Source organism: Echeneis naucrates, chromosome 4 (genome assembly GCF_900963305.1).
Source record: "Echeneis naucrates chromosome 4, fEcheNa1.1, whole genome shotgun sequence".
Classification (NCBI taxonomy): Eukaryota; Metazoa; Chordata; class Actinopteri; order Carangiformes; family Echeneidae; genus Echeneis; species Echeneis naucrates.
Genome location: NC_042514.1, coordinates 15,746,554 through 15,770,834, shown reverse-complemented (window position 1 = coordinate 15,770,834; position 24,281 = coordinate 15,746,554). Strand labels below are relative to the sequence as shown.

Genomic DNA, 24,281 nt, shown 5'->3' with positions numbered 1-24,281 from the left:
GATCACTGTTGAACAGCCTGCACACTGTATTACACAACAAACTGACTGACAGAAAGGACTAAAATTCTCAATACATTTGATTGATTGAGCAGCAGATTACAGTTGATTGATTGACATCCTGATTCATTCTCTGGTTGACTGATAACTGAATCCAGCCTGCTATGCCCTGAATGAAATGCAATCCAACTGATAAAACACAATCAGTGTTCACTGAGGAGAACGGAGAGAACATCCTGTGGACACCCACAGTGGTCATGATAGAAGAATCATCTGACTTCCTCTCCACTAGCTTGCCCCTACACATTTGGAAAGGAGGAAGAACCTGCGGAGTGGGAACAAAAGTGACATAGAAAATAAGGTTAAAAAAAATATATATGTGTGAGATCTTTAAAGATGGATTACGTACTCAAACCCATTAAAAGATCTTCAGGTCAGCTGTTTCCCAGTGTATCACAAACCTCCATTTCTATATCTATTTCTTCCATGAAGCTTGGAACAGAGGCGCAGTGCTCAGTCTCTTCCCCTGCATGGGGCTCTGATTTGGGCTTGGGCTGCTGTTTTGGTTGGGTCTGGACCTCAGGCTCTGGTTCTTCTTCCCAGTCAGGGACCAGAGGATGCTCCAGGTGTCTCTTTAAAAAAAAATTCTAAAATATATATATATATATATATATATATATATATATATCCTCTTTACTGTCCTGGTAGCAGGCGTTTCAGGTACAGATAATATCTAAATAAGGGCACACTAAAGTAAAAATATCTATTTATAGGAAAGCAGACAGTGGTGGGTTAAGCCGTCACATTAACCCGACAGGTATTGATTTGATTTGGACTTTTAGTCCAAAACACCAAATAAACGCAACAAATCAGACAAAGGATCAGCACATCGCAGGTTTTCATGTAGAGATGTGCAGTGTGTGACACACCTGTTGGGAGTTGTGTTCTTCCTCCTTCTCCAGCGTTGATATCACTATGCAGGGCTCCTCTGAGGAGAACAGCTCCATCTCAATGCTTTCTGTGATGGTCAGCAATGCTGCCTTCTTCTCACCCAACTTCATCCTTTCAACCAAAACCTCAGAGCTTCTTCAAATTGAATTCCTTCCTTACTTTGTTACTTTGTAAACTCTGTGCCTTCTTCACGTTTTTTTCCTTAAGTCGTTCTTTATCCTTGATTTAATCTAACCTGCTCATTTGTTTTATTTTGTCCTGTTTCTTTTTACCTCCTTGGTCTCAGTCTTCTTGTTCCTAGTTATTGTTTTCATGCCATGTGCAGCTTTCCATGTCCTCTCTAAGTTTCCCCACTAAACTCCAACCTCCAAGTATAAGTTGGAGGACAGTGGCCTTCCAGACAGTTGAGCTCTCATTACCTCAAGCTGAGATCCATCAGACTCAAGAGCTCTGATTGGTTCAGCATTATACTCTTTAGCTGCAATTGGCTCTGGGAACAGCTGAAGAACAGCGAGGCTGTCATTGGTTTAGAGGTTTGTCACCAAGCTCTGTATTTACCTTATCAGTCTTCTTAACTGACCCAGATGAAAGTTCCTCCAAAGACACCATCAATGAAATCGTCTCTACAAATCTCTGCATAATCATTAACCTAACAATTGAGTCACTTTTAATTGAAATTCCAATAACCAATTACATAACAAAAGTCATGACATGGTTTCAAAATGCAGCAATGTAAAATGTAAAACACAGTAAATGTAAAATGTAAAGCACATTATTTAAGAATGGCCATTATTATTTTTTTATTTTTTAATTTACTGTGCTTGTTCGTTGAATCTTTTGCAAAGCACTTTGCATTTTGGTTTTGATAAATCAATATACATGAAATTATAATCGTTTGAAATAAATCTATTTTAGTGTCTTTGAAGGTCAACTGATGGATATCTTTAACATTCAAACTGCGATGCCTACCAATAAATTACTTAAATTATGACAGCTATGCATTAAGTGCTGAATGTTTTCTTAAGGTGACAGCTCTTTCCTCGGGTTAATCTGTGGTGATTTAGCAAGAGACTAGAAAATATCAATCAATGTCAGTCAGCTGAAGCACCAATGCAGGACAACTTTGTTTTGACAAAGTGATTGTCTTGTGACTGAGATACAGTATCAGCAAAATCTTGCACTCAAATGCAAACTGGAAAGTAAGACAACATCTCCTCTTAAGTAACTCAGATGTTTACATGAGTGATCTTGAGAAAAGCATGGGTTGAAAAACTTGAATTCAAAGGAAACAGGAAACTTCTTCTTTTTTTTTTTTTAAAGTTAAAGGAGGAAGGAGATCAAAAAAATGCAAGCCATTTTTTTTTTCCTGATGACTACTTGGATGAAATTCTAAATACTTTTGTTTCACAAAACTTTTACATCTCAGAGATGGGGGGCTTTTCATTTAATATATAAAAATATTAAGATAACTTAGACAAAAGACGTCTGAATCAACACTTCAAAATGTGTTTCTAAATGAAACACACTTAGAACTGTTTCTTGTAGAGGTGACACCCGGAGATAATCATGTTTTAAAATCTTACTTGTTATTAGTGTTTAAAATGCCTGTAAAATATTTTTCAAGTAAAAAAACCTTTGGGAAGCTTTTGGGACTAATGAAAAATTAAAAACCAGCAGCTCTGTCCTTTTTTAATCATGACATGAGCAATGCAAAGCTGGTTTCCAATATTCTATGCAGTCTTCTGTATTCATTAGTTTGCCATGAGTTCACCTATTTTATCAAAGAGTTGAAGTTTTAGTGTGGTGATCTCATCAGAGCTGTGTATTGACTGTAGGCATTTTGATCTCTCTCTAACTATCAAAGTGTTTCTCTGATCAAACATCACAACGGCTGATATGAGCACCTATATAGAGAGGTCCCGATGAGTTTCAGTGCAGTTATGTCATTTTACAGGCTACTAAATATGAGCACATCCAGAGTCTTAAAATAGTCAAAATGCAACAGAAGCAACAGAAATTAGGTGAAAATAACCACCCCTAAAAAATTAAAGCAAAGCATTTCCATTTTCCTTTGACGTGTTTATTGAAAGTCTTTCTGTCAATCTGAGGTCAAAAAGCCACAGAGCAGACAACTGTTTTAGATGTTATCATGTTTCTGCATTGAATGTTTGGAGTCATTTGAGCCAAGCAGAGACTCACAAGTGTCCGTATGCAGCAGTCCAGTTGTCAACAAACGAGTCTCTCAGGAAGCGCTAACACATTTTACTTTGTGTGTGTATATCTCAGGTCATCAGGTGTCTCTGGCTACATGTCAACAGGTGAGGAAGGAAGTATGCAGCTGTGCCATCATCGGGTATAAGCTCCAGGAAATCAGCTGGGCTTGTCTCCATGGCAACGACCACCAGAGTCTCTGTTAACATGGAAACCAGCCACATTAAACCCAGACACCAAAACATCATGGCAGAGCTGATCACCTTTACTGACTTCTAGTTTCTTTTGGTGGTACTTTCAGTCACAGAAATAATTAGGTCGTGCCAAATTAGTTGTCAACATATCTTTGTACATTTTATTTGGTTAACATTGTACTTAATTCATGTCTTTTTCTAAGGAGCTGTTCAGACCTTGGTGTTAACATATGTCTCAGGTGATCTGATCATAAGTAGACAGTGAGGTTTACTTCAAGGAGCGATGTGAATGCACCCACAAGGCACTGAAGATGCATTTGAGATCCAGTCACTCAGACCACATTTAGAGGGGGTCTGGACTCCATGTGGCCACATTCTTTGAGCAGTTCGGTCCCAATGCACTAGGCTAAGGCTGCCAACTTTACTCATATCCTTGTCACAGTCTATAACATTTTACTATTTCAGAGCATTATATCACTATTGGGCTGCACTCAACACATCAATTTGTGTGACCTTTTAGCAGGAAGTGTAAGAACTGATGTAATCAATAAAGACTTTATTTAAAACTTTGAAAACCATAAGGGGATATATTTGTGGTTTTAAGAATATATTATTTTGTTTTTACATTTTCTCTGTAAGGAGTCTCTCTCTGGAGCACCATTTTCTGAGTGATAGACTAAAAATATTGCCAATTTCAGGTAAAGGCAAAGAGAAACTGAACCCTGTGAGGCTGGATGGCAGGTCCAGGCTGACTGCATCACAAAGTTTCAGCTAATTGCAGGCTTTAAGCATATTTTGAACACAGGCTGTGTGTATCAGTATGGACATTGAGTACTTATTATACCTCTTCATATTTTTCAGCATCAAAACAGAGGTGAGAATTGCTTTATGCCTCACTTTATACAAAGTGGGAACAGAATTGAAAGGATACTAAAATTAAACCCCATGAGTGAGTTAACCCCAGTACATTTCATTTCATTAATTTACACAAGAGTGACTACTGATCTAATTTCCTGACTTGTAAAAGTCAATAGGTGCCAAAGCGTTGATGACTTTAGGTAATGTCAAGTCAACAGTGACTGATGCATTTGATAAATGCTTCACTGAAACTAGAGTCATGGGGCATTTGGCCTCGGAAGAAAATGTTTTTCCCTGATTGTATGCAGGAATAAGCTTCTACCTTTGAGGGCAGCCAGTAGGATGCTGTTGTCTGTGGCAGCTCTCGTCCGGTTACAAAGCTCTGGGAGCAGTTTTTTCCACCATAACACCTGTGAACGTCAGACATGGCAGTCAGACAGGGTGAGAGTGCCTGGACATGAATCAAACAATTGGCAGTCACAGCACAAAGTAGGGCCAGTAAGACAGATTGCTTTTTACAGATCAGCCCACTGCTCATCACAGACCATCTTTTTGTCCTGTAGCTGGTGATTGGCATAGGCTATGATGCCCTGAGGACATCTGTCCAGAATCTTTTCAATGCAAACGTCGTACTGCCCCCTTTTGGTGGCACAGAGGAGATGCAGGCTGAAACCCCACAGAGTTTCCTCTGGCAGACGTTCCAGCAGAGGCAGGACAGAACCCGCAGACAAGGAAGGACCACACAGTAGAGACTGCAAAGACACAGGAGAGGGTTGAAATTAAGGAGACAGCACACCGGTAGCTGAAAGTGAGCTGGATGAAAATTTTAAAACATGGCAAAACACAATCTCTCACTAAAAAGTTGAATTCATAAGCAATTCGTGCACCCAAGGAAGCCTCAAGGAAGCTGGAACGAAGCAGTAAAATATTCCATTCATTAGAAATGTTTTGCAGTATTTGAAATTATTTAACTAGTATTTTTCTCTGTATATGGCACAAAGTTGATTTCAAAACATTATCTCCGAACATAATAAGCACGTCTATTGTCAGTCAATTATGAAAAAAAAAAAAATCTTAAAAAGCTGCTGGTGTCTACAGCTAAAAATACACTATATGTAACTCAAAACTGCCTGTGTAGTAGTGGTGTGATAGGCAACTGATTAAGTAGCAAACAGATGCATCTAATTTTGTTCGCAGGAAAATTACCTGGAGTTTGTGTAATGACTCCTGGTGTTGGAAGCTGGAAATGTAAGCTGGACTGAGAACAGTGACCCATGGATACAGAGCTCCGTAATGTGAGCACGAGTTGATCTAAAACATACAAAAAGGTGCAGTGAATAATTTCCGACTCCTAAACCAAACTATATATATATATATATATATATATATAATAAATTTTTCAAAGTTACACATTATATCATTCAGATTTTAGATAAACAAAAAGTCAAAATATTCTAATTGATTTGTTTGTCAGCTTGAAATGCAATATGTTAACCAAAGAAAATATAAGTGTACCAGATCGTCAGCGCTCTTCAGTGACCTGCGTTTTGGAGATGTGTGATCAAAGCTGGAGTGTGTATCTGATGTCATGGATGTCATGGATGTCAGTCGATCGATGTAAATAGAGGCCAGTCTGAACAGAAGCTCATGGATGACAGCCTCCTGTGATGAAGCCATGAGTGTTGCCTCCCAGAAATCTACCTGCAAGCAGTTTTCACACCCCAACTCCTAGACACACCAACACACACCAACAAAAAAGTATATTAATCTTTTGTGCATTTTTCATAGAACAGAAAAATGAATATCTTCCAAGCTATTATTTTGTCTGTTGATTTTCTGAGTCACAAAGGGCCAAGCCAGTGGTGTCATTTCACTAACGATAAACAAACACCTTGAAAATGTGATCAGCCTGTTCCAGCTGAATTTTGTTGTTCTCGTGAAGAGCCACCATGCCAGCCACAAGCAGTCCAGGATGGCTCTTCACCAGCTGGTGAGTCAACGCTGTGGGACGGATAAGTGTGTGCTCAGCCCCACATCCAGCATGAAGCAGCAGCCTCGGCTCCTGGATGAAACTGTACACCAGCAGCATCTGAAGAGGAAACAATCAAAGCAGCTTCCCTGTTTTATCAGGATCACAGATTAAAATCTACACCGCTCTGGTTTCCTACTCGGCTTAAACTTACTTTGAGTAACCTAAAAGCTTTGTGTCAGAGACTGGCATACTAATAGCATAATTAGTTTATCACTAATGATCACCTTATATCTGGACAGTCAGTTCTGATGGCTAAAGGTGGATAAAGTTTGGCTAAATAGTTCTTTCGTTCCTCTGAATTCAACAAGAAAATTTATTTCAACCACTAAAAGTCAACCACAAACAGCATAATGATTTTTGCAGGAAGAGACATACATGTCAAAAACCCTCTTTCAGTTTGCATTAAAAACCTTTACATGCCCTATTCCCTTATATCTGCTTAATGTCCCTCGGAAAAAAATGTAGACCTTCAAAACGTAACAAAATGTTTGATGTGTAGAATAAAATACAATGCAGACATCTAGTTTCTTCACTTCGTTTTTACAAATGAACCCTACTGTGCCCACTGACCTCGGCATGTCTATCCAGCAGCTGTGTGAACTGTGGCAGGTCATCCAGACGCAGCATCATGTTTGCCATAGTGATTGTCAGCGGAACCAACACACCACTTGTGTCTTCCAAACGTTGTAAAATTTGCAGTGTCCGGGCAGGACTTATGTTTGTCATGGATGGGCTGGCACATACACTGATGAGTTCTGAGGGCTCTGATTGGCTAAAAATGTCTAGGACCTCGTCGGCTGTTTCCTGTGGAGAGGGAATAAGGTTATTATTTATTATTTTAATTTCATGTCAATAAAGTACATAAAGCAGTTGATTTTCATCATAACATAAAAAATGCAGTTTACGGTTTATCTACTTACAATGACAATAACTTCTTTTTCTGAGCACCAATCTAAAGTTAATAGGATCTACAGCATATTTACCTTATGACAAGACTCAGAACGCTGTTATTTAACTATCATGTACCTGACTGAGGCTCTGCTCCGTTTCCTCTAACAGGTAATGTTTCAGGTAGAACAGGAAGCCAAGACCATAGGAGTGAGGGCTGGCAGGAAGTGGGCGGTTCCTGGTGATGATCTCTGTGACGGACAGACCTGACATCCTGTAGTAAGGTAAAGCCAGGTGGCAGTCCTTCTGTCTAGCCCTTATAGGAGTAAAAACAACAGAGTGAGTCCAATGCTTAGTTAAAATAGCTGATAACCAATGAATGAAGACCTTAAAGGGGTAAAGGCTGATGTGGACGAAGGGCTCTTATTGCTGCAATACACCCATCTATCACAGACCTTATCCCACTGGGTAGGCACTGGGCATACATAGACAATGTTTGTTCCTTGTTTTTCTATTCAAATGCCTCTCAGCACAGTTCTGTTTAATTAGAAATTTTCAAAATGACTATTTATTTCATCTCCATTTACACAGTTGAACAAAAGTCAAATTGCATTCACTCACCTGCTGAAACAGTCTCCCAGCTGTGCACAGTTCTGCCTCAGTGCCTCCTCCAGCTCCTCACTATCTGTCTGTGCAGCTGTGTTTCTCTCAGGTTGTGTGTCTCTCTGCAGAAGCATTGTGGGGTCGCACTCACTCTTCTGTTGCTGCTCTGAGGTTTGGAGTAAGGAGGTGCGGAGGAGGAGGTGAGCTTCACTCAGGATGTGTTGCAGACTTTGGGCCTGTGGGTTGTTTTCTGCGTATTGTCGGCTGTATTCATCCTGACACACAGAGACACATAAGTCGGGGATTCTGTGGTTGCATAAAAACAAATAGAACCATTTGGCTAAAGACTTGGTCAAGAGTTTAAAAAATGTCTGAATGCATTTAAACCTAAACCCTTATCAAGTTAACATCCTTTTACATGTATTTGTAATAAAAATCAAGAAATTTTAATAAAAAAATTATTATTTTCTATATTTTCTTGTATATTCTTTTTTACTGGCAAGTTCCCTGTAGTTTTTGTTCTGGTTTTATTCCATTTGTATTTCATCTGAAATAAGTACAGAGGTAACAAATCCCAAGATCAGACAATAAGACAATACAGCTAAGGATCATGTAAACGTTACCATCTCTTGGTAGAGAGTGAGGGGGGTGACAGTGTCAACCACATACAGGTTCCATCCATGTCCAACAGCAGTGGTTTCTTTGGCAGAGGAGATCGTCCACTTTCTACTCCTGAGGTCAATAAATGCAGTGAAGGAATAATAAATACATTTATCCTGTGAAGTCAGCAAAATCTTCTTTGTGTGTTATCACACAAAGGAGATGTTTAAGTATTGAGATGTGCAGACTGCTAAAAATGTGAATTGCTCACAATGCTCCAAAATATATTGTTCATCAGAAAGATCTACAACAAACAGGAGTCTGAGTGTGACCTTAAGCATCACCATTAATGAAATACATCATCTCCATCTACTACATGTAGAACTAATTTTTACTTGAGAAGACAAGTAGTTAGTGAGTTGTTAGTCAACAGGTCCACATGAAGAATGTGATGCTACCTGAAATGTGACTTAAATGCAGGAAGTGGGCTCAAACCTGTGATATCTTCCCAAAAAAACAAAAAAACAAAAAACAACCCTGCACAGATAGATCCCCAGTTTTGTTTTGTTTTTTAGAGTTTGCATTGGTCCCCATTATTATACTTGCTTTCAGTCTTTGTCAACAAGTTTCCAATCATTTCATACACCCTGCAAAAGAGGATGAATCATAGCAAAGCACGACATTGATACACGTCAAAGTTTTGATCTTGTATTTGGCAGTGTAGGTCTGAGTCCACAGTTACCTGGTGAGGAAAGGCGTTTATTAAAAAAGAGCAACACCCTGTGCTAAAATGCTGCTGTGTCCTTGAGGTTATTGGCTGTAGCCATATTTGGAGACGGGCGTGACCTTTGACCATGAAACAGTTAATTTGGGAGTTCGAGTACATGTTTGTGCAAACTGAATTTTTATGCTCGCTGAGTGAAGTAACAGCTGTATTTCATTTCAGTCCACACACAGGATTAGTTTGTAAGCAAAATGCCACACACACAGGACAGTTAGGCTGGTTATGGTTGGCTTGGTTTAGGGACTGAAACAAGTGGAAACAAGGAACTGTTGTCACTTTTGGACCAAGCTGTCTGGTGACAAATTATGAAATTTGGATTTATGGCAAAGTCAAACAGAAGAGGATGAGAAAAGAAAGTTCACTAGCTGTTTTAGAGCTTTTGTCTGCTGTCTAAACTGTTGTGGGTTTGCATACATTTTTTTGTAAGCCCCAAAAAAAAAAAAAGAAAAAAAAAAAGCGGTTAATCGGCAGAAAGCTGTCAAATGTAATCAAAAAGTAAAGACTTTTTCTCAATAGTCTGCAAAATTTGTAAAATGTTTCTTTTCTGCTGCAGTTAACGAGCATCACAGGTTATATGCAAAGACAAATCAATACAAATCCAGTTAACTCAGAGAACTATGGTATGAAAACTTGGGGCCACCAGGTCACATGGTGCGGCCACATATGCTCTGAGCAGCAGCTGGTCTGACTCCTGGTCTTGGCTACATATTATTTCCCTACTCTATATCCCATTTCTTGTCACTCTTCACTGTCCATTTTTAGATAGCAATATCGAAAAAGGCAAAAAGAGCAACAAGCAAGCCACTTGATTGGATACTTAGTTGTTGTGACATTGTGGGTGAACTCTCATCTACTGGTTTGGTTAATTAATATCATCTCATGTGAGTATTTTGAGGATGTGCTGGAATGGCAGCTTGGCTTGAATGTGACAACAGAGACCGATGGGGATGGGGGATCGTTTGTCTTACAGGACGGCGCGTGATAAAAAGTTCTCCAGAGCCGGCGTGGTTTCGGGATTGATTCCCACTGCCCGGAAAACACCAGTCAGCATGGTGTACTCTTTCAACTCGCTATAATACACAACACACAATACACACACACACATAGTATATAAGTTTATAAATGTGTGTATGTCCATGTACACACATCTCTATTGCTGATAAATCCCTCTTTCAAGTCTTCAGTTGTCCAAAAGCGGGTATCTGATAATAATACTGACAAAACTGAAAAGTTTACATACTTAAACAAATTCAGTTATTTGTGTGTTCATATACAATATGTTGTCAGCATAATTTATATCTATATTTGTGTGTTAATGACTTACAGGCCTCTGCGCTGTGTACTGCGTTCCGTCTCCTCCGGTGTGTCTGTGTCTGCAGTGGAGAGCAGGACAACATGGCAGCCGCAGACACAAATCGAGCGTAAACCGATAAACAGCTGCATTCTGAGTGCACACACCTCCAGGCTGCTTGGAGGACAGGCCTTCAAACACAGAGAAAATGCACATGCTGATACTGTGAGTTTAAAGCATATACAAAACATTATTATTTTAAAAACACATTTAATATCTGTAATAAGCTGTTGAGCTTTCGATTTCTTCAGGAACTAAAACATTTGCATTAACATGTAAAGTTGTGTTGACTCAGTCTTGCCAAAAGAATGGAGAGGATCTTAATATCAAGATGACAAGTCCACAGCCTGACATGTCAAATAGCAGTCAAGGACTAGGCTTTTACCTTCATGGTGGTGTCGATGTAGGGGTCTACAATCCTGGCTGCCACTGCAGCACAGCGTACTGTGAAACATTGCAATGCACTCCTACCAGACACACAGATATGAAAACACACTTTTTCACATATATCTTCACACTGTGGTAATAAGGAACAAGGATCATTTAGGCGTGAGAAATTGATGAGATCACAGCTTGTGTTAATATTGAATTAGAATTGTAATATCCTGGTAAGGAGTCACGTAAAAAAATGCAAAGTATTTCAAGTAAGGCTAAATCATTTGTCCAAGTCTGAACCTCCAACTGTTTCTTCTGAAAATATTCTCATATAAAGCTGTGAAGATGAAAATATGTCCTTCTCAAATTTGGCTGAGGACCTACCTTGTGATGACGTGCAGCAGGTGATCAGTTAACACTGCCTCCAGGATCTTTTCTGGATACTCGTAGGTTGAGAGCAGCTCCACTCCACCTTTCAGACTGTAGAGGTACCCGATGGCAGGGAGGGAGAAGAAGCAGAACAAACACGCTGGTTCATCCACAGAAGCTGACTGGTGACCTGCAGAGAAACACAGAGAAAACATGTACATGGAAAACGTGTACATTTAATAACGTGCCTCATACACACTTAATTGAGTGGTAACCCAGAGGGAATGTGTTGAACTGCAGAAATACAGAAATACAGTTGAGAGGAGTGCACATCTTCACAAGCAATTTTGTTTGTTATGGAGTCCTCAAATGGAAAATCCTCCCTCAATTTTTTTTTGTGGATTTGACTACAAAAATCAACTGGAACTAAGACATTTTCTCAAATCAAATGGTATTTTACTCATCTATTCAATTAGTTTCCCCTTTTACTGCAGTATTCTGTCTTGTTAAAAGATGCTTGAATTAATCTATAGCAAGGAGGGAGTCAACACTAATGATGGTCCATGTGTGTGATATGTTGTACTCACTGGTGAAAAATGGGTAGAGCTGCAGGGAGTGGAGTTGTGTCTCCTCCACACTGCAGCCATGGAAGAACTCTGGAGTAAAACGCCTGTTGGAAGAAAATGAAACAGGCTGAGTGTTTACATTTAATCATTTGGTGCATGGTTTTATTATTTTAGAATGCTACATCTATTTAATAAGAGCAAAGGTACCAAAATCAAGATTCACTCAGGAAGTTCATAGTAAGTACATGGCAGACATGGCAGGAAGCTCTCAGTAGAGGGGAGTTCTCAACATAATCTCAGAGAAGGACATTCCTCCTTAGGTAGAACCTTCAGTAGATTGTTCTCAGTTAGAAGTCAGATTGCCTTGTGAGCAGGGATGCTCATCAGCATCAGAAGAAGAATATTGTTTATCGCCTTGCAGGCTTTCTACGTATGTGAAATTTGTTTTCATGTTTTGGGGCAAAAAACAATAAGCATTAAGGATTCTTTGGAGTAGTGAAGTGGCTGATTGACTTCAAGGGGGTGGGTGGAGCTCAGTAATCCCTCTGAAGTCAAGCATTAGTGACTTGGGTTTAAATGCTCCAGGTCTCATTCTCCCCTCCTGCCCGGTTGAGGCAGATGGTGGCCAACCATGAGCCTGGCTTAATTTGAGGTTCCTGTGTCTTAAAGGAAGTTTTTCCTTACCACTGTTGTAAAGTTCTTGCTCATGGAGGGATTTGTTGGGTAAATTTGAAGAACTCCATAAGGAGTTTGTTCTAGACCTGCTCTATATGTAACGTGCCATGGTGCAACTCTGTTATGATTTGCTATGTGCTATATAAATAAACTAGATTTGATTTGAAATATACTGCCTCTGAACTGGCAGAATGGCTCAAGATAATCGACAGCTAATCAAAAATACACAGAAACAGACAAAAACACCTGAAAAGAACGTATGACAGCGTGTATTGTCTTTTGTCCTCCAGCCCAGTCTTTTCAATGCTGACAGGGATGTCACAGTCTTTAGCTCGATCACCAAGCAGTTCCTGGTGCTTTGGAATGAACAGAAAGTCAGCCTGGTCTTCTAGATGATCTTCTGCACAGACAAATGAACACAGACACACACACAAATTGCAAATGATCCTCTCAAGTAATCCACCATGACAGTACTTACTGACCCCCAGGGAACCATTTTTTTTTTACCCTTTTTGACTGTCAAGAATTTATTATATCATCTGAACTTGTATTTTCATTAAATAGTATATTTCTATACAGTCTATTTCTGTGCTGCATTATTACTTTTATATGTAAAGATAGCCCAAAATAAACTATGCTTACGAAACCTGCAATAATCCCTACTAACCATTTTTTAATAATCTTATAGCAGCCTTATAAACTCATTGGGGTTTCTGGATCAGCAAAATCTGCAGGAGGCAAATAAGTCAAATCCAATTCTTGAACCATCCTTTGAATAATTGACATCATTAGTGATCTTCAGCAGTCTGGAAACTAAATATAGGAATGAGACAGCAGAAATTACATCAAGCATGATGAAAGCAGTGACCAAACACTGACACAGTTGTCTTACCACTTTCAGTTGTGTCTGATGATTCATCCGTGGCTTTAGATTCAGAGTGTGTCTCCAGTTTGAGTACAAGAACTTCCAGATCTGCCTGCACTGCCACATATCCTCCACACAGCGCCACCTTAAGTAGAAGTGTTGAAGTCACGGACAGACTGAAGCAACTGTCCAATTTATTAGTTTGAACTTAGCAGTTATGTGCAGAAAAACAAAAGCAAATAATGAAAATATCACACTGTTTTTAGGATAGTTAGTTTATGTTTTGTTCCTGTTAATCAGTTATCTTAGTTGCTTTGGAGAATTACCGCTAGAGACCTGTTTGGCATGTATTAACGACAGTTTCTTATTAAAATGCATAAAGAATAATCAGTATAGACTCAGTTAGGTGTGTAACACCTTCACAATGTACTTTAAGTGTCAAATACACTTAATATGGATTTCCCTTACCCTTGAGATATGTAGCATTTAATTACTAAACAGCAAGTATGTGTTTTATTTGCTGTATAAACTGTAATATAAAGTAAGCAACAAAAAAAGATGAGGGTGATGAACAAAAAACTGAAGAGAAAATTAAAAGTACCTGTTTAGGTATAAATTTTGGAACATGCATGATGACTGAGCGTTCAAAATCCAAAGCAGAGTGGTTTGAACTTGACGTCTGACCTATGAACAGTAAACAAGGACAGGCTGGATCAGTAAGAGAAATGAGCTGTCGAATGAGAAGAAGAGTCAGCTACGCATGCATCTGCTTTTTCTTCTTTTATGTTTATGGGAAAACTTGGTTTGTAAAGACTGTATATATGTTTAAATGTAAATGTACTGGGGATCAAACCACTGGCCTGCTTTACCTCTACCTAACCCTAGCCTCCAAAATTACTCTTGAACATAATTGTTGTAGTTAGTTACCTTGACTCTGCTGCATGTTCAAACATAGGCCCTGGGGGTTCTGCTGCTGCTTTCAGAAGAAGAAAAAGGATGCTAATTAATGTATTGCACCATGGAGTCAAGCAGTAAGTGACAAAAACTTTTTGACACTTGAAAATTATATTGATATTTTTACATTCTGGATAACTATGCTACAAGTCCAAGTAGTAAATACACTGTTTCATAGTCTGGATAATTTACAATGAAAACTACACAGGTCAGCTGCTTCAGTCTCACCGGACTCTGTCTCTTCAAAGTGAACAGAACCAGACTGTTCTCGCAGCCGACCAGCAGATCTCCTGTTACTGGGCAACATGCCACGGCAACAGGGTGCTCTGACAGAGGAATCTCAATGATCTCCATCTGCACGCCACTGCGCACAGATGCCCCACCCAGCAAGTGGCCCAACAAACGCACCCCAACACGGGCTTTCTCCTCAGCCTGAACGGAGAACAGAAAATAAACACAAAAACGCTCTGAACAAAGATGACAGAGGCCATAAGGTAATACTGCAAGAGATATACATTGAGAAATTAGATATGAAGCTTTCTATATGAATACAGCCAAACAGATCTAGTATAATATGAAGAAGAAGAAGAAGAAGAAGAAGAAGAAGAAGAAGAAGAAGAAGAAGAAGAAGAAGAAGAAGAAGAAGAAGAAGAAGAAGAAGAAGAAGAAGAAGAAGAAGAAGAAGAAGAAGAAGAAGAAGAAGAAGAAGAAGAAGAAGAAGAAGAAGAAGAAGAAGAAGAAGTGATGCAGTTGTATTCCTTCATGGGGAGACCTTTTTCCTCTTGAGTGTAATGCATATTTGTGCTGTTCATACAGTTTGCTTGTCTACTTTGACATTAATGTAAACAAAACATAGTTAAGCAACAGTGGTTAGTTAAATAACAGTAAAGGGCTACTACAGCCAAAATATCTATATCTCAAATTATTCCAAAACAGAAAGCTCACTGTGGTGTGGTTTTCCTAAATGCGGCAAATGCATTCACCTGATTTCGCCAGTTGGTGTAGGCTTGTAGGTAAGTGGCATTGTTCTTCTCCTCAATGGTCACCAGGTAGTCTCCTGGATGACAGGCAGGAGAGGTATCAAAGAAAAAGCTAGTATGTAAAAGAAAATTCTCCAACACACTGGAATGCTGTCAGCTTGTACATGAAAGATAAAAAAACAGTATAAGCAGATGCAGATGAATGGTAATACTACATTGGGGCTAGCAAAGGTAAATATGATTTACCAATCTTGCTGTAGCTGATACTCTTCACAGTGCCCATGGTTGCAAATCGGCAGATGAGAGGGCAGCCCTGCCGCTCCAGATTGTAGGCTTCCACCTTGATTCAGAAAAATAGTCAGTGTCCTAAAGAAGCCTCTGATTTCTAAAGGCTCATCTCATGAGATTTCAGCTCAACACTGATTCATTAATATTCCCACAATGTGCAGGCAAATCTGCTCAAGGTTTAAGTTATTCACATTGGTTTGTTGCATTCAAAAGCTTTTTACAAATTATAGTGGAAATAAGCAGTTTGTTAAAAGCCAGAACTTTACTTTATTTAATAATAACACAATGGTCACTGATTTCTTTTTCTCAAATTTTTGAAAACTTCTATTAAGTCTGCATATACATACTGCAAAAGAAGTGCTATACAATTGTCGTTAAGTGAATATTTTTTTTTTTTATACAGACACGTGGAAACAAGTTATTTTCAGAAAAATAAATAAAGAATATAGACATAGACATTAAAAAACATGCATAGTGTAAGGTCACCTTGCATCTTCCAGAAGCAACCACGAACAGAGCTCCACCTCCACAACAGACCAGTCTAGGCGCCTGCTCCACCTGAGCCACAGTGAGTAGCAGTAAGTAATGCTGCTGCAGAACTATTCAAAACATAAAGCAACAACTACAAAGGCATGGGTATGCTTTGAATCAGTATTTTCAAAGCTCCACTAACCTGCACTATCTGCTGTGAGGCAAACGGATGGCAGTTGTACACGTGTACCATGTTTGGTCTGTTGGAGAGCTCATTCAATTTGGCAGAGGGTAGAAATGTTTATTAGCCTCTTAGTCCAGGCTCCTCTTCTTCTGATGGTGCTAGGGTATGTAGAAATCCATGCAATCCTCCTCTGTTTTATATGTGATTGTTGGAGAATTCATCCATCCCTGCAAAAAAGTTTAAAAAAGGCATTTTAATTTAACTATCAAATTATGAAATTATACACTTGATTTCTTTTAACTCGGTAATTCACGAGCGATTTGTGTAATGTGTGTAAAATACATATTTCATGTGATTTTTTTTATTTTTATTTAAGACAATGGAGCTCTCAGATATTTAATGAAGACGTGGTCATGGGATACAGGCAGCGCTGGTTTTCACATATTTCAACTTTGGAATGAACGAGAAGTCAAACATTTCCATTTGACCTATAAGAACACATCTAAACTACCTTTTGTACATATATACCCACACAAATTAAGCTCACGTATTACATACGAAACATCACTACATGCCATCTATATTTATGCATTTAACATCCCGATGGGCAATGAGGACAAGTGGAGATGATTTGGGGTGTGTAAACCATAAAAAAAGCCTAAGAAAAGAACACATGAAACTCTTGATGACAGTTTCTAATTATATGGAAGACAGTAGCTCAAATATTCTCTGGGCAAATTAAATGATAACTGGCTGCATTTTTGATTCTGTTAATGCCTTGCTTTTGAGCCACTAACAGTCACTATTAGAATAAAATAAAATAAAATAAAATAAAATAAATAATAAACGATCAATCTTCTGAAAAGTATGCTCATCACAGAGAAAGTTCAAAGCAGCTTCACCTTATCGTCTTTACCTGACTCTTTCAAAAATAAATCACCAGAGTGAAAGTATCAAAAGAAGAGGCAGGAGAAGCAAAGCAAAAATAAACACAAAGACCAGAGACGGAGTCGGCGGTGAAGGTCAGGCTGTCCATCAGGAGCTCGAACGGGGTCAGTCGGTCTAATCGATATCACATGCCGCAGTCTTGTGAGCAGCAGCAGCTCCGGGTGTTTCATTTGAACTCAGATTAACATGGTTAGTCGTCGGTTTGTCGACGTCCTTACCTCTGACGACCTATAACAGTCTTCGAACAAAATCCGGAGTGAATCATTAGAGAATTACCTTCGTACGGCCGCCTTCCTACTTCTGTTTTCTCTGCTGCACTTTATTGATTTCACGCCGCAAAGCAGGAAGTCGAGCACCACAACACCAAAGCGCCCGCCCCCTCTCGATTCTCATTGGCTGTTGCTCCTCCTGGATTGTGTCTGGTGTTCCGATTGGCTGCCGACCTGTCATGCGCTGACGGGGGGATCTGCCTCTTTCAGTCTTTTGAAGCACTTTATTTTGTTTCATTATATTTCTCTACATTCTCTCATCACCCTGTGGCTTTGTGTGAAGCACATAGAAATTATATCCTGGTTAGACAACAATGATAAGTAAAATAATAATGTAATTCAGTCATTTTTTAACTGCTGAGTTACAGAGTGTGCTCAGGATGTTCTGTGGAAGTTTTGGCTGCCACCACATTATAACAATTCTTTGGTTAATACTTAATATCCACTGAGCAACTGGTCATAGAAGGCTTTTTTCCCACTATATCACTCTCTATTTTCTCCTCATCCTGTGGCATTGTGTGAAGCATTGTCTTCACTTCTAATTGATATATAATTCAGACTAAAATCTTGAGATAGGAAAACAAAATGAGATAAATTCAGTAATTTGGGTTTGAGTTAAATTGTGGGTTATCAAAATTATTGTGGATAAATACGCAATTGCACTGACAGTTATTCAAGGACAAGATAAACGTTACTTTTGATGTGAGATTGAATGGGCGCTCACAATGAATGTGTAAAAAAATTCTAAAACTGCAATGAATCAAATTTTATTTTTAACAGGAGGTTAATTGAATACTACACAACTGAATTAAACGGCGGTTAGTTCATTTGTTATGTTACATGCCCACTCATATCATATATCCAATATATTCAAGAATGAAATGCTTGCCAATGCTCTTCCACTTGTGTTTCTCCAAACAAGAAAATTAAGTATGCATTTCCTACATTGTTTTCTGAGACTGAAGATTCAATCAAGAAATACACAACGAATGGTGCTGACACAGGCCACATATATGACGGTCTGTTAGTTGAGTAGGGAGTCAGTGAATTGATAGAAAACCCTGGCCATGTTCTGCAGTGCACCTTGGCAGGAGAACTGCAAACGTTTCATCTCACTGATGCAGTAACTTGAATATACCGCAGGGAGGCAAGAGTTGACAAGGTCAATGATACAAGACACCAGACGAAATGTAGTGTGTCTGAAACACGCTCTTTAAACACATTAAAGAACAAATCAGAATCTAAAAATATTACTTTTCAAACATTTTATTTAAAATAAGGGACAAAACGTTTGTGTCGTGTGCTTTGCTTCTTTGGCCTTTTGTTTTGAAGAATGGCACGGATAGGGAGATTGGTAACTGCAGAAGTAACGGAGCCGGTAGTTTAAGGTGATGCAGAGAGTTTCTGCCTTTACTGTAAGTTTAACAGCTAACGTGATACTTTCAGTTAAATCAAAACCACATTTGACTCGCTGATAACGATTTTTGGGGGCAGTTTTATGTGATAAATTGCCCAAAACTAGTTATATGTAACTAGACGTTACATATAACAATGAAACGAAGTAATAAGTGGCCTCAATTAGTGGCATTTTGTTTTCCTTTTTTTTTTTTTTTTCTAAATTGATGCTTGAATGAAAGTACTGACAGTATATTAACTACATTGAGCCTTCTGATGGGTTTAAAGGTGTAAAACTTTGGTGTTTATTTTTTTTATATTCCGTATAGATTCACGAACTTGGTGAGGACCAAGTTTTGTCCCAGTACGTGAAGGCAGCATCTCCCCTCCCACCCCCCTCTGCTGGCCGGTGCTGACAGGTACTTCAGGGTTGGGGCTTCCTGCAGACTCCGGATCAGCTGAGGTGTGGACAGGATTTGAAGTTGTTGTGTCACTCGCCGCCTGAAACTTTGCAGCAGCGGGGTGAACCGTGCCAGAACGAGGGCGCAGCTCCCACGTCCACCTCTGCGTTACATCCCCAGCAAGGCTGCAGCAGCCTGCCTCGACCGGCCGCTCCGAAACTCTCCCGAGGTAGGACTTGTTAGTTACTTCAGTGATGGACTCTGATTTGTGAGAATTTCAACGGAAACCACACGCGGCCATGCTACAGGACATTTAATCAGGTGTGTTCGCTGCCATCACACGGCAGAATGAATATTTGGCACTTAGTCAACCACTGACACCAAACGTGTTCAAATCTGTGAGAAAAATAATTGAAGCCATTTCAGAGGAGAGTGAAACTGAAGCGAATTGGATTTCTCCTTCTTTTTCTTTCTTATTTTCATGGCAGGTTCTCAAAATGTAAGTGTTACGTGAAATTGGTTTTATTTTATTTTTATTTCACTATTATTTTTGTTATTGTTGCTTTGGAACTTAAATGGAGAAATACGACAGAAGCATTCCTCTTTGGTAGGGGACCCCTGCGTTCTGCTGGACCTTTTCCACAGTTCCTCCAGAAAAACAGATGCTTATGTTTGGCAGCTCCTCTTAAGAATGCCCTTACCTCAGAGCTGAGTCATTCAAATTATACCTACCCTTTTTTTCTAACATCTTCAGTCTTTAAGATTCTGATATGATGATACTAATCAAATTTAAAAAGGAATTAATTGATATAATGGTTGATGAAATAATCGATATTTTTAATAAACCTTCATTTCAATTTGACTTTTTCTTTTTTTTTTTTTATTTACAGCAGGTGTAGAGGATATAACTAAGCTTGATTTTCATTAAAACCTTTCAAGAAGACAGAACTGAAAAGAAACTGCAATATAAATACAATAAGGTGTCAGTGCTTTTACAACCCTAACCCCAATGAAAGTTTTGTCCCCACTTTATTCCCATTAATTTTAAAACAGATAAAACTTTATTCCACACAAGTGGTGACTAGTCTCAAGTATTTTATGCTGTGCTTGTAATGCAGATGCACATTGAATCAAAGTTGCTTAAAATGTTTTGTTGTTTTTACTCAAATGTGTATAAAATCTATTAAAACAGTTTAAAGAATGAAGTAGATCTCGTTGGTGTCAACAGACCTAAAATTTCAGTCAGTCCACTGATTTAGGTAATATGAGAGCATACTGCCTTGTGTATATGAAATGCCTATTTAAGAAGTGAAGTGGCTTCCGAGAGAACATTTGGATCAGTTTTGGACCAGAGTGCAAGAACTCTGCATAAATTACTACCTTCTGGAGGCTAAAATCCAGACCTAATGAAAACTGTGGTGCCTGCAGCACAGACCCAGTGAAAGTCATCTAGCATTTCACACAAATAAGATGTTTGCGGCTGTGTGGCTACTTATCTGCAAGCCCAGCCACGCTTGATATGCACCTGTATGTTAGTGAGAGAATGTCATGAAGCTGTCAATTTCACAAACCCCTCTGGCAATGGTTTTTAGTCTTAACTCAAACTTTGATGTGTGCACAAAACGCAGGCAGCTGGAAAGTGTGACAGTAAAGAAATGAGAAAATATTACAGAAAATAGGTTAGATATGAACATTTGGAAAAAAGGATGTATTATGAAGCTACAGTAGGGGAATGAAGTGACCGTTTGAGGTATTAGGGGGAAAAAAAATTGTGTTTTTATCTACCCTTAAGATAACTGCGTCTTGATTGGGGAGAAAAAGTTGCACAGTAGTTACTGGAAACTACAAGTAAACATTTTCAGACAGCTTCAGACATGTTCTCAAAGCAAGCACACAAGCACAGGGAGAATATTATATTCTACGTCAAATGTTTAGTGTCTCACCTCTGGAATAGTTCAGGAGAGGTCATGGAGCATCTGATAATCTGTAATTCTCTTCCTGTCTTTGTTTTTTTCTTTTTTTTGTGCTTGGGATAGTTTTTTGCAGTCGACACATAACAATTTATATGTGTATGGCATAGTGATACTGTTTTGGTTTTTGATGTGGTGCAGAGATCAACGAGGTTAAGCTTTCACTTGAATTTCTCTTGAATTTGAAGTGGTGCGTCTTTATTTGAAACAGAAAGTTCTGTGCCAAGTGCACATCTTTTCTTTTAATTGCAAAGGGGTTACATTTTTTGGCTACTTTGACCTTATGCCGTCAAGAAAGATTAGGGATGTTTAGGTCAATGTTTTGTTTTGTCTTTTTTTTTTCTTCCATTGAGTTCCTGATGCCATTTCTTTGTCAAATTTGATGACACTGAACACTGGCACCAATTTGATGTACTGGCTAGCATGTAATGGAATTGTTTTTACGTAAGCTATCATAAGCATGTTGATGCTTTGGCTTAAAATGAAACCAGAGCTGGCATTGTGTTTGTTTATAAATGTTACATAATTCAGATCACATCTAATGTAGAAAAAAGATAATTGCAATTGCTTCCTTAATTATTTCCCTGAAGGCATAATAAGACAGATAATCATGCCACATATGATACCATAGCCCCAGATGCAACGTGGTACGATTTGTAGTGTACTTTGCCAACTAGTTAAACTAGCAACAGAAGTAGACATGTTTCCACATTTGTCTTTTCAGCATGCCATTTATTTTATCCACATGGGGCTAGTAAGAATCAACTTTGCTGTTGCACTGTTGCCTGGCACTGAAGGTGTCTCATCTTTCCTGCATCCCATCCTTGATTTGTAATAATCAAACATTGCGCTGCCTGGCTTAGTAACAGGAACTGGAACTGCCTTGGTGGTGATGCTGTTGTTATTTTTGCAGTGTAATTCAATTGGTTGGATTGTGTCAGTCTAATGTGATTTGCAGAATGGATGCCCTTGGACTATAAAAGGCAGCCAATAAGGACATTAGAGAGTGACTGAGTGAAATCAAAGTTGTCCTCTAAGGCTGTCTCAGCTGTCTGGACTTTAGTTTGGAGTTTGTTGTTTACCATAGTTATCTAGCTTCAGTATTTGGTGAGTACAGTTCCATAAATAGCCAGGCCTGTTTAGATAAGTCAGTAAGTGGGATGCTGGGATAGCTCTCTTTATATTTTCTAATAAAATCGCTGCAACAATACACGAGAGAAATGCGATCATGGGAAAAGGCTGAGGTTAAATCAACAGGGAGAGGAGAGGGAAGGAAGGTTGGCTTGAACCGGACAGGAAGAAGAAACCTCTGGGGGAGAGAGTATGGGTTCAGTTTACTTGACATTGAACTTGCACTGGATCTAATTTTCCTCAATGCCCCCCCCCATCTGCTCACATTCTTAATGACTTGACCCTATCTTGTAATGATGACCATAATTTTATTGTATTTTCCTAGAAAGACGCCATTAAACTTCTTTTCTTCCACCAACTTTTCAGTTTGAATTCAAATGTGCATTTGTTTGTCGGAAAAGGTTCTGTGATCCTTAAAAACATTTGGATATCACTCAGGTTTGGAGCCCTTTAAAAAATTTTATGAGATAAACCGCTCGCAGTATCAATGAAAAGCCTCCACACTTTCAAATGACAAACAGCTGTTCAAAACTCTGTGCTGCTCAGTTGTTACATGGATCATCTGGCTGAAAGATGCACTCAGAGGTCTAAATATCTGAAGATGCAGACAGACAGGGTGTGGCCAGCACAAGTTTCATTGGCATTCTCCTCCAGTGTAAGTTTCTCACTTAACCAAAGTCATTAAAGCGATAAGACTAGTACATTTTTAAGGTGTGTATGTGTGGAGGACACTGTTACTTCGAACCATCTCCCTCTGTGATACTCTTCATTTAAATTAGTCAAAGTGAACTGGGCAGTCTGTCAGAGGGGTGGCCCCAAGTGACAAGGAGAGATGACTAAACTGCTTTGGAGCTGTTTGTGGGGTTCTGTTTGTTTTTCTCAGAATCAGTCAGACTAATTATATTGTGTTCACATTTCAAAACGAATTAACTTCACGGGGGGCTTTGCTTTGTTATAGTACTTATGTTACACAAGTCCTTTTTTTTTGCTTTTCAGAATCAGTATATATTGAGGGAAGGTTTTCCAAAGTTACAGATTCATATTAAATTGGATGAATTATTGAATTCTAATATCATAATTCAACCATTTCTATTTTCCTACTTCGTCATATGTCATTTGCTTCCAGAATAGGGTAGAGGAGAGTCACAGGGCAAAACGTATCCTTACTGATGCCTGGTGCTGATGAACTGCATAAGCTCATTGCTGATGGACCATAGAGGTCAATCCTTCTCCTGAACGACCTCCATTCCGCCATTAGGATAAGCAGGAAATGGTGTTAGACACTGACAGGGGTCCATATACTGTATGAATGACTCCTCTAATCTACATGACACACTCATAGATCAGATTGATGTGATTGAAAGAGGATGTGTGTGTTGTTGTGAGGTCTAACAGCTAGTGACATCATGTACATTTCTGTGACATCACTTAATGTAATTGGGTGGGGTGGGTGGGTTACTGCACATGCTCAGACTCCTCTCTGCTTGACATGGATTTTTTTTGTCCGGTGTTTACCAAGGACATGCCACCACACAAACATCTTCATGAAGACACACACGGGTGATAAAATGTTATGGAATTCCTGCCACACAATCTCCCTACACGATGGCACTGACAATGACAACAAACGGGTAATGAAACAGAGCAGAGAAACCTATTATTGTTTTCATCTTTCAGTTGATCTGGAATACCAATATTTCCATATAAATCAGGTCTTTTCTATCCCCAAGAGCTGCAGATTATGACACTTTTAGCATTACATAAGAGTGTCAAAGATCTATAATGCTGGTTTTCTAAATCACTTGATTAGCCAGTCTTCATGTCTTTATTTGAAAGCAACTATATGTCAGTTTTCATCAAGTCTTACTTTAAAGCTTTTGCATACAGATATCAGATCAGCCCAAAACAGTTTTACTCACCAGACAATTTTATCCATTTGCAGTTTCTTTTAATTTTCATAAAATTTTCATT

At 38.9% G+C, this 24,281-nt stretch overlaps 2 protein-coding genes across 4 annotated transcripts in view; one reads left to right on the top strand and one right to left on the bottom strand.

The window, feature by feature from the left end:
• Positions 1 to 3,032: 3,032 nt before the first annotated feature.
• On the bottom strand, positions 3,033 to 17,547 carry hps3 (HPS3 biogenesis of lysosomal organelles complex 2 subunit 1). 2 transcript variants are annotated; one of them, XM_029499761.1, is made up of 24 exons: positions 17,421 to 17,547; positions 16,215 to 16,423; positions 16,028 to 16,099; positions 15,500 to 15,593; positions 15,257 to 15,330; positions 14,502 to 14,705; positions 14,247 to 14,295; positions 13,921 to 14,003; positions 13,347 to 13,464; positions 12,701 to 12,854; positions 11,801 to 11,883; positions 11,229 to 11,403; positions 10,855 to 10,936; positions 10,443 to 10,600; positions 8,358 to 8,466; positions 7,753 to 8,009; positions 7,270 to 7,447; positions 6,814 to 7,047; positions 6,103 to 6,300; positions 5,727 to 5,939; positions 5,418 to 5,522; positions 4,757 to 4,963; positions 4,534 to 4,621; positions 3,033 to 3,358 (listed from the first exon to the last, which is right to left on the bottom strand). In XM_029499761.1, the coding sequence occupies exons 2-24, from the start codon at positions 16,263 to 16,265 to the stop codon at positions 3,231 to 3,233; spliced, it is 3,114 nt and encodes a 1,037-aa protein (XP_029355621.1). In that variant the 5' UTR covers positions 16,266 to 16,423; positions 17,421 to 17,547; the 3' UTR covers positions 3,033 to 3,230. The 2 variants fall into 2 exon arrangements, with proteins under 2 accessions (XP_029355621.1, XP_029355623.1); XM_029499763.1 differs by lacking the exons at positions 3,033 to 3,358; positions 4,534 to 4,621 and having other exon boundaries at positions 4,844 to 5,118.
• A 1,737-nt stretch (positions 17,548 to 19,284) lies between these two features.
• Positions 19,285 to 24,281, top strand: part of bcar3 (BCAR3 adaptor protein, NSP family member) — a 56,254-nt gene continuing 51,257 nt past the window's right edge. Inside the window, exon 1 of one of the 2 annotated variants that reach the window (XM_029500570.1) lies at positions 19,285 to 19,438. The gene's annotated coding sequence lies outside the window, so the exon portion shown is untranslated. The other variant, XM_029500571.1, reaches the window with a different exon arrangement.